We start from the raw sequence: 10171 nt of genomic DNA, 5'->3' as shown, positions 1-10171 counted from the left end.
TATGTCACTTTAGATGACAAACGTTATAAAAGGAGAAGCTGTGGTCTGGGCGGTGAGGGGGCCTAAATCAGAATCAGCAAAACCCCCAACCTGTTTCAGTTTGAGTCTGTAGGACCAAAATACGACCAATGTCGCATTTATGAAACCAAAATGCAAATGTTAACATAAGAAATGTTGCTATTCCTCTGAATTTGCCCTCAGGGGCCCCTTGTTCTCTTTGCAGTTGTTAAATCTAGTTCCAAGTTCCAAGCTTATGTGTCATAGATATATAGATCTATAGTATGACTTTTGTCACTTTTCTTCATAGCTCATGTATAGCAGGTCAGCACTTTTTTTTGTCCTCTAATTGTTCAGAAAGTTCTATAAAGTTAGATTTTGTGGGCATTTAAACGTCTCTAACACTGTTTTCATGAGTATATTATAATTACTGTGGCAACCCCCTGACCCAGATGAGTTCACACATCTAGAGAAAGAATGACCTTTTCTCCCTCTGTGTGTCTATAGGAGCTCCTTCCACCGCCAAATACCAGTTTGTGAGGTGCAACCCAGCAGGGGGTCAGTCCAACTGTGTGACCCACCAAAGCCCAGAGATGGAGTGGAGTCCTGAACTACCAAGCAAACTGCCTGCTTCAGCCACACAATACCTGTACGTATTCACCTGGTGTGTTTGTGCACCCAGCAGTCCGTGTGTGTGTGTGTGTCTCTGGGAAGGAGAGGCAGAAAGAAAGAGAGAGAGAGAGAGAGAGAGAGAGAGAAGGGCAGAGAGGATGATGATGACGATCTACAGTGTATTTGCTCTCATAGCAACAAGGTAAATTGCTCCTCTGTAGTTTAAGTGCTGAAATGATGGAAAAACAACAACAGAAATCAAACATTTTGGTGAGTATGTGGCACCTTGAAGCAAAAGCTGAAGTGAAAAAATGCTGATGCTGCAATTAATCTGTTTACCTTGGTTAAGACAATCTGCTCCAATTCCCTCTCTCTCTCTCGCTGTGTGTGTGTGTGTGTGTGTGTGTGTGTGTGTGTGTGTGTGTGTGAGAGAGAGAGAGAGAGAGAGAGAGAGAGAGAGAGAGAGAGGGAGAGAGAGAGAGAGAGAGGTAAGAGGCCAAGACAAGCAAAATCAAGGACAACGTGGGGATAAACAAAGGCACAGAGAATCTCAGAAAGATATTTAGACATTTAGAAAAGAACACAACGAGGGCATGCAGAGTTTCAACATTGAAATAAAAGAATAAGAAGAATCTGTTTGTCACAGACGGATAATTTCACCTAGATTGTTTTGTTGGGTAGATTGTTTCTTGCTGAAGCCAGTTCTTGAGAAAATATAGATTGACGTGCCAAGAATCCCTCAAAGCCACAACGTTGTAGTTGTACTTGTACTAGTTGTGCATGATGGACAGTAAAGGTACAATTATAATCTGCCAAAATAACTCCTCACTGGCAAAGATATAATGTAGATGAATCATACAATATCAGTTTAATCTGGTTCATCTGAAAGTATTGTGTCTCTTTAGGCTGTAGATGCTCAGTAGATCCAGATTCTCTCAGTCAATTGAGTTTGTCTTGGTTAAACTTCAAAACTGTGACCCCTCTGGAATTAATGAACTAAGAGCTGAAGAAGCCAGTACAGAGAGAGCGGTGTGTGTGTGTGTGTGTGTGTGTGTGTGTGTGTGTGTGTGTGTGTGTGTGTGTGTGTGTGTGTGTGTGTGTGTGTGTGTGCGTGCGTGACTAAAGCCTGTCGTAGTAGGAGTTGTAACTCCTAGTTTCCTCTTTTAGGTTTCTCTCAGCAGATGCTGCTGATGTCAGTTGAACACTTTTTACTATCTAAAAAAAATGTGAAGATAAATTGAATTGATAAAATATCATATTTTCCAGCAGCAGTCCATTTAAGGTCAAAAGGGTTAAACATTATCTGCAAGTAAATAGATATAATTTTGTATGTTTAGTTTCTAATATACCTTCTACTTCTATGATGGATGACAGAGAGACAGATGACAGAGAGACAGACAGTGAGCCGTCAACCATAATACCACCTCAGTTTGGTGTGATCGGTAAAATGTGTTAAAAGTCAAACAGAGAAGAACAGAATCACAGAGACTCATTTATTTACTCAAGCCGCTCAGCATAAGCAGCAGCACTTCCTTTTGCACAGCCTGCCTTGAACAGGAAGTGTTCAGAGGAAGTGGGTTGGGACGCCTGATGGTCGGCTGCTTCTGGTCTATTGTTCGGAATTTGCATGTGTACCATGCTGGCCTGCTTCTCAGGTGTAGGAGGCTGCACATTTCATGTCAACAGTCATACAGAAACCTTGTAATGAATGCTGCAGCTGCAATGGCTTAGCCTGACTGATACGTTTCAACAAACCTGATGTGTAAATGATTGTAAGGCCGAGCACAAAACGTGGGGTTCTTATTGGTGGTATGCAGTGACGTAGTAAAATGTGAATACATGGACTCAAGTGATGACGTCAGATAGTACTGACACTTGGAATGGACACATAAGAGACAACATTTGACTGTTTGACCTGATTCTGATTCTAGAGATGCAAAGCCTGTGGTGGAGGATGAGCAACCAAAAAGGGAGGAGGAAAAGTCTATGTTCATGTCTGAGGATGGTTCTGGCTTTGAGGGCTCCGCAGATGGAGGGCAGTTTATAGCAGACTGGGCCTCTGTTACGGACAATGGCTCCGGAGAGCGCTGGACAGAAGACATGTATCAGCCACGCGAAGGTAACTCACTCAAAAGATGTCTTAACTTCATTGGCTTTCGTTTGTATTCCAACAACTCCTGCTGATTGTGTTTATTTCGCCTCTTTTTAGTCTGATTTGTCCCTTTTTTTTCTGCTTACAGTCATGCGTGGATATACAAAGGGCTTGAAGCGGCTGGTCCGTCTCAGGGCTAAGATCAGTGAGGCAAAACCTGCAGACGAGGAGATGAAAGAGGATCACCTGCTGCACCCTTAGACAGGCACACACACACACATACGCACACACACACACACGCACACACACACACACACACACACACACACACACAAGCACACACACACACACACACTCACACACACCTTAAGTTGACAGTGCCCTGTATTTATGTTTTCTTGTGTTAAATCAGAATGTGCCATTTTAATTCATTAGATTTTAATTCAAGCTTTGTGCAACCGTAATTCCAGTGCAATAAGATGATGCCTTTGTTCATGCATTGCTCACTGTGTGCAGCTGTGGTTCCCATTTATTCTGAAGTCCTCTTAAATCAGTCTTTAAAGAACCTGTGACACCCCTCAATTCCTGCCTAAAACAAATGAGGGGCAAACATGTTCCTTATTACAAGTTAAAGCGAAACAATTTTTTATTTTTGTTGTATTGTAAGTATTTCATCCCTTTAGCGAAGATGCTGTAAATGTTAAGCTTACCCAGGCAGGTCCTGCATGTTGGGAACTTCTGGTATGCAGGTTGAACAAGAAAAGTTTGTAAATCTGGAAATAAGTGGATTCAATCAATCTTTGCTACTGTCAGCTGATCATAATCCAAACATGTATTGTGCACATGCTCTGCATTGTCTAATGTACGTCCCAATTATGATCAATAAAGACATTATAACAACAGTTTATGTTTGTCTATCAGTCTGTTTAGTTGATATATGTGTCCGGCCTAGGTGTGAAACACATTGGTGGCTTTTTAAAATGTGACAAATGTGACAAAGCCTCTGTATGCATTCTACTCGCTTAATATTCCAAAGTCGTCCTTTGGTTTGAGAATTAAAATAAAAGCAGACACTACCGTCTGTATCAAAATGGTAAATAAGACAGTATATTGTTCATGTAGCAAACACAATACATAGACTTGTCACTAGGGAATTGATGAAGGTTGTTGATTTAACTGTTTAAAGCTTTCTCCAGCAGGGGTCACCAGATACTGAGGTTATAAGATTGACAGCTGACAGTTTGGAGCTGACAGCTTGAGAGACAGAAAGATTGAAAGTTTGATTCAATGCAAATTGAGTTGTTGATTGAATTCATTATCTGGCGTCAGAAATCAAAACAGAGTATGTTTATACCTGCCAAGGATGTGAGTCAGCATCCATGAATGCTGTACAGCTTCCAAATTTTCCAAAAGTAAGAATTATGTGTGTTGAAAGGCATTTAATCCCGATCACCTGGTTGGTTTGAGAAGGAAGGAACTTTTAGGTGTTGCGTATTTTGTTTTGCTAAAAAGAGATTTTCAAAAAAAAATCATTTATTATGTAACTTCTAGCCGTCTTAAAAAATAGAAAAACATGCACCTCCTCATCTCTCTCTCTCTCTCTCTCTCTCTCTCTCTCTCTCTCTCTCTCTCTCTCTCTCTTTCTCTCTCTCTCTCTCTCCCATTTCCTCTGCCACTAGGAGAGGGGCCCACCCACTGTAATATGAACACACACACTGCTTGCATGCAACAAAACAGTTTTACTGCTATTCCTTTGTGCATGCTTTCATGAACGATCAGAAACTGAAAACAGACAAAGTCATAATCAAGAGAGTGACACGGTGTTTGGTCATTACTTTAGAGTCCACTAAGAAGAAAAACTGAAAACTGAAGAAAAAGCAGCTTCACTGTGTGGACAATATGACTTTTATTACAATATTAATTCATTTATTACAAAATTGATATCAGTGGTGGATGAAGTACCTTGAAGTTTAACTTGGATAAAAGGAGAGATACTGTATCTGGTTCAACATGCACGTACAACTCTTCAAGACAAAACACCAGCAGTAATATTCTGACTTAAATATAACAACTTTATTCGTGTAACTTAAACTTAAACTTTGGAGAAAAAGTAGAGAAAAATATAAACATTCGTGACACCACTGTTGCAAAGTGATAAATTAAAATGTAACCTTGTTGTATAGTATGCTCAGTGATTAAAAGACAAATAACATCTTAATGAAACAATAACATTTGCTTGCAAACTCTGCACAGTAACTTCCTCTGCTGGATTCAAACCCATAACTGTCTTGCTCTGATGGTAATAGTACTAACCACCTGTCCATCCTCCTGTCACATCGCTGAATAATAATCAGAAAATTTCCAGATTTCAATTGTTTTTAATTCTATGGTGAAATATCTAGAATCCTCTGTCAAACCACCAGAGGGCGCTACGGGTACCATCTTTGGTACAGGCACCACAGTTTGAGAACTAGAAACATGTAATATACAATAAAGGTTTCCACGCGTAAGGTTTACAATAACCACAAAGAAATTTAAAATTACGGGGGGGAAATGACATAAGTTGCTCATTTAATTCCCAGTTGTGGAGGCTCGGGCTGCGTTTGTCACACCAGCGTGCCGGTGTGAGTGCCAGACCCGCCCAAAGTAACACATGACCCGGGTCACATGAAAGCCTGACGAGTGCGTCCTGGTTCACACAGACGGCTACACGGAGAGAGAGGCTAACTGGTAGCTTCAAGCGTCTACGCGGCCGAAATGGTGAGTGTTCAAAACAAACCTAAAACACCCAGAATATAGTTAAAGCAGCACGAAGCCGACATGAGCTCCGTTTCACTGCGGCTTTATTTCAGCTTTTCATTATCCAGCCATTGTTTGTGTGTGACAGGGGAAAGCTAGCCGAAGCTGGGCTGCACACATTAGCACACATTAGCAGCCAGGCCGTGTTTGCCCTGCCACAGCTGTGTACTTTGGTTTACTGAGGATGCGGAAACGTCAGGGAACGACAAACACTTTACTCTGTTTATTACTTAAAGCGACGCTATTTCAGCTTGTTCACGTTTGGTAGTGATTAGAGAGTTAACGACAGCTAGCAGTCCCGTTTCGCAGTGTTTAAGGTAGCATATTTAACAGAGACACGTCAAAATCACACGCGTGGGTTTGAATCATCATCGATAATATGATTAACTTCATTCTAACTATTTACGACATTATAACAGTTGTTTAGAAAGAGTCATACATCTGTGATCTATGCATTCTCAAATGTAAAGGAATGCACTGTCCCGACAGCTTATTGATTAGATTCCTCCACGTTCATCGATAATGTCTGTGTGTGTTCAGGGCCACAAATCTGACCTAAGTGTGGATGTCGATTTAGATGTTACAACATTTAAATAGCAAACAGTGAGCCAGGCATGAAAGTGTCATTACACCTTCAAAATGCTTAACAACGGATTGGAACCTGGTAGATTGACAGGTAAGGTAGTACACAGGCTGGGTTGTTTACATGCTGCATTGGATTTGTTTACATCAGTGATGGGTTTAAGCAGCAGCTGTGAAATCAGCTCCAAGGTCAAATCATTTAAGTGACACACTTGTGATTTTACTAATGTTTACAAAATTCATCTCATGTACATCCAAACTAGGTCATCCACATTGTGTTCTTGTTGCTGTGGTTGTGTTTCTCAAAGTCTTTCAAAAGTGCAAAGATAGAATTTAAGTCAAAGCTGAACATGCTTCTGGATTACCAAATAGAACAGTTTCGCTATAATAGTTACGCTATAATGATAGTAACACTTTGTTACAATGTCCTGCATGTGCATCTCCTATGTATTCTCTCACATACTTCACTTTATGGGGACACGTGACATGTGAAGGGGCACACGGATGTTTAAGCAACCTATGAGAAAAGTTAAGATGGCATCTTTAAAATGATCTCTGAGAACAAGAGACGTGTGTCATGTGGCTCATAGCCCAGATAAGTTACATTACTTGTGAAAAACTCTATAGAGTTGTTGTCAAACTCTACTCTATAAACATTTCATATTCTTAAATCAAAGAAAATCTATCACAATTCTGCTCAAACAATATTTATATTTATATATTAATACAAGTTTTTATCCTGTCCACAACAACCTATTAACGAGTCAATCTTGACAAATAAAAGACATTTCCAAAGGGTTACTAGATGGTGATGTCGTATCTTTGGATACGTGAGTAAACAGTGTGTACCCTCCTTTGGTCCCGTCTCCAGAGTTTCCTCGGGGGTTTGTTTGGGCCGATCTGTGAGATAGACGTGCTGCTGAATGATGCAGAGAACAGAAAGACGGCTGAGCTGAAGACAGAAGATGGGAAAGTTGAGAAACACTACCTGTTCTACGATGGAGAGTCTGTGTCTGGAAAGGTAAACCGAATTTGCAGGAAGCAAGGTTCAGTTCTCTGGAGTGAATCATGAGTCATTTCTATGTTTGATGTATGACTAACTGACTTTATAGTTGGGTATGTTTGCAACCTGCCTGACAGATATTGGCATGGCTTTGGCTTGGAAGGCTTGGGAAATATTGGATACTAATATTGGCCGACGAGTGAACCACTGTTGTTGCCAATGATTAAATGTAAGATTAGGATTAGTCTGCCTAATAACCACCAGGCACAAAAACAGCCCTGAGAGGAGCAAAGGGAACTGTAGAAATCTATTTATCTATAATGTCTGTCGCACTCTGATTAAGTAGTTTCAGATACTTTTTAGGATGTTTTGACTTCAGACTTGGGAGGATATTTGGGTGTTGCTGTGTCATAATGCTAAAAGTACTCAATCACTCCCCTCCAGGTGAATCTAAATGTGAAGCAGGGAGGAAAGAGACTTGAACACCAGGGCATCCGCATCGAGTTTGTGGGACAGATAGGTGAGTGGGTCTGTCGCTCTACTTGATGAAGTAGCCTAGCACTTATTATCTCTAAATGACATCTACCTGGCTGGGGATGCGTTATTTTGAAACACTGTATGCACTCACTGAAGAACAGCCCAGTCGGCTCCTGCTTGTGGTTTAAAGCTTTAGAAGGCATGTGGCGGTCACATGCAGCTGCCACAGTGGAGCCTAAGCCTCTTCCTCCTTTGTGTAACCCTGCACCGCCAGTAGAAGCAGTGTGTGTTCAAAGAGCGCCAGGTCCTGAAAATAAACTTTGATTGTCTTGTGTCTGTCTGAATGGGAACGTGATCATTCACAAACACGCCGCCTGCCCTCAGAACATGTTTTTACACGGAATTGCATTCGGTGTCTGTCTCGCTTTCCTCGTGGCTAAACCTGCTCTACTCTATTGCAGAGCTGTTCTCAGACAAGAGCAACACCCATGAGTTTGTGGACTTGGTGAAAGAGTTGGCTTTGCCCGGGGAGCTCACCCAGAACCGGAGCTACGACTTTGAGTTCACGCAGGTGGAGAAGCCCTACGAGTCGTACACTGGAGCTAATGTCAGGCTAAGGTACGACTGACGCCGTCTGTGTAGAGCCACCCTGGTCTCAGCGCTCCTTTGGGTGATGTTTCAGCAGTGCACTGTCCGTTTGTCTCTCCAGATATTTCCTCCGGGTGACAATAGTGCGTCGTCTGTCTGACCTTGTGAAGGAGTATGACCTGATCGTCCACCAGTTAGCCACCTACCCAGACGTCAACAACTCCATCAAGATGGAAGTCGGCATTGAAGACTGTCTCCATATTGAGTTTGAATACAATAAATCCAAGTAAGATTAAACAGGCTTGAACTTCTCTAAACCCAAAACGATGCTGCTGAATTTCAACACATCCTCTCCATGTCACTTTGTTAGGTACCACCTGAAGGATGTGATTGTGGGCAAGATCTACTTCCTGCTGGTCAGGATCAAAATCCAACACATGGAGCTACAGCTCATCAAGAAGGAGATGACAGGCATAGGTCAAACTCCTGCTGACTCTCTGCATATTATGACTTTGCCAGTTTTCACAGAATCTTATAGTTCTGTTGTCATCTTTTTTTACTGTACTAATTTCCTGCTATTGTTTAGGTCCCACTACTACGACAGAGGCAGAGACGGTTGCTAAGTATGAGATCATGGATGGAGCCCCGGTTAAAGGAGAATCTATCCCCATCAGACTCTTCCTGGCAGGTACCTGTGCTCCTCTCTGCTCTGGTGTTTACACCCACACATGGACCATGAATCCTGAGCGCTGCCGCCATGACGTCACTTTCCTTCATTATTTAAATAGCTTTGTTTTTGCGTGACGTTCCATCTTCTGCTGCCTAACAGGATATGACCTGACACCCACCATGAGGGACGTCAACAAGAAGTTCTCTGTACGTTACTTCCTAAATCTGGTGCTGGTGGATGAAGAAGACAGGAGATACTTTAAACAACAGGTAATACACCTGGAAATGTGTTAAGTTTATTCTACTTCTACATTCTGTAACTGTAACAGAGGGCAACGTTTTTATGTCAAGTGTGTGTACTTGTGCCAGCACGTAACTCAGACGGCACCGATCAGATTAGCCTTAAACTCTTACAGTAGGAGTGTGATGTCTGCGGCTCAGTCCTCCTCTGAGATCATACCTCAGCCTGGTCTGATCAGACTCATTTCCACCATTTTGCCTTTGTATCTGTAATCTATAAGACAGAAGTGCATGAGCCTCAGTTGTTAGAATTTCAATCTTTCGATCTGAGTGTCCAGTGTCCAATGTTACCTTGATGTTGAAGAAGTGAAGAACCGGTCAGCAGGGGTGAGATTACAATTACTGATAAGAGAAAGCATTTGCTCCATGTTGTTTTCACTATCAAAACCCCGCCCCCTCTGCCACGAGTGGAAGCCCAAAGCTGCCCGAGTCGCCCAGTCAGTTCCCCTGTGATCCTCCTTTGGTCTTTTCCCATGGAGATTGTGGTTTTTCCATCTGCCTGAGATAATTCATTTCTCTTGTGTCGTCCTTTAGGAGATTGTTTTGTGGAGGAAAGCTCCTGAGAAGATAAGGAAACGTAACTTCCACCAGCGCTACGAGTCGCCTGAGCCCCGACCCCAGCCGCTTACGGCAGAGCAGCCGGAGATGTGAGGGGGGAGTCGCCTTGTTGAACTGAGAACACACACACACACACACACACACACACACACACACACACACACACACACACACACACACACACACACACACACACACACACACACACACACACACACACACACACACACACACACACACACACACACACACACACACACACACACACACACACACACACACACACACACACACACACACACACACACACACACACACACACACACACACACACACTGCTGAACAGCCAGAGAGGTGTGAGGGGAACCCCACCGTCCCCCCTGGACTGAGAAATTGATGCATACATAAATACACACACACACTTGCATTCAGACACAGCTTCGGATGTGAGCTGTCCAACCACCATCACCCCCCTCCCCCCCCTTGTCCCAGGA

The 10171-nt window shown here is 42.6% G+C and overlaps 2 protein-coding genes across 2 annotated transcripts in view; both read left to right on the top strand.

Moving 5' to 3' along the window:
- srgn (serglycin) overlaps positions 1–3603 on the top strand; it is a 4132-nt gene extending 529 nt beyond the window's left edge. Inside the window, exons 2-4 of the mRNA XM_076156111.1 lie at positions 505–646; positions 2541–2728; positions 2850–3603. Of these exons, the coding sequence (XP_076012226.1) occupies positions 505–646; positions 2541–2728; positions 2850–2962 (443 nt within the window). The 3' untranslated portion in view covers positions 2963–3603. The remainder of the gene's footprint in view (positions 1–504; positions 647–2540; positions 2729–2849) is intronic.
- A 1748-nt stretch (positions 3604–5351) lies between these two features.
- On the top strand, positions 5352–9870 carry vps26a (VPS26, retromer complex component A). Its single transcript, XM_076155969.1, has 9 exons — positions 5352–5461; positions 6954–7103; positions 7530–7605; positions 8024–8180; positions 8272–8436; positions 8521–8627; positions 8737–8838; positions 8980–9089; positions 9654–9870. The coding sequence occupies exons 1-9, from the start codon at positions 5459–5461 to the stop codon at positions 9768–9770; spliced, it is 987 nt and encodes a 328-aa protein (XP_076012084.1). The 5' UTR covers positions 5352–5458; the 3' UTR covers positions 9771–9870.
- Positions 9871–10171: the final 301 nt, after the last annotated feature.

This window comes from Genypterus blacodes, unplaced genomic scaffold (genome assembly GCF_046128005.1).
Source record: "Genypterus blacodes isolate CSIRO-AG114 ecotype Tasmania unplaced genomic scaffold, CSIRO-AGI_Gbla_v1 ptg000067l_1, whole genome shotgun sequence".
NCBI classification, from domain to species: domain Eukaryota; kingdom Metazoa; phylum Chordata; class Actinopteri; order Ophidiiformes; family Ophidiidae; genus Genypterus; species Genypterus blacodes.
This window is presented reverse-complemented; position numbering and strand designations above follow the sequence as displayed.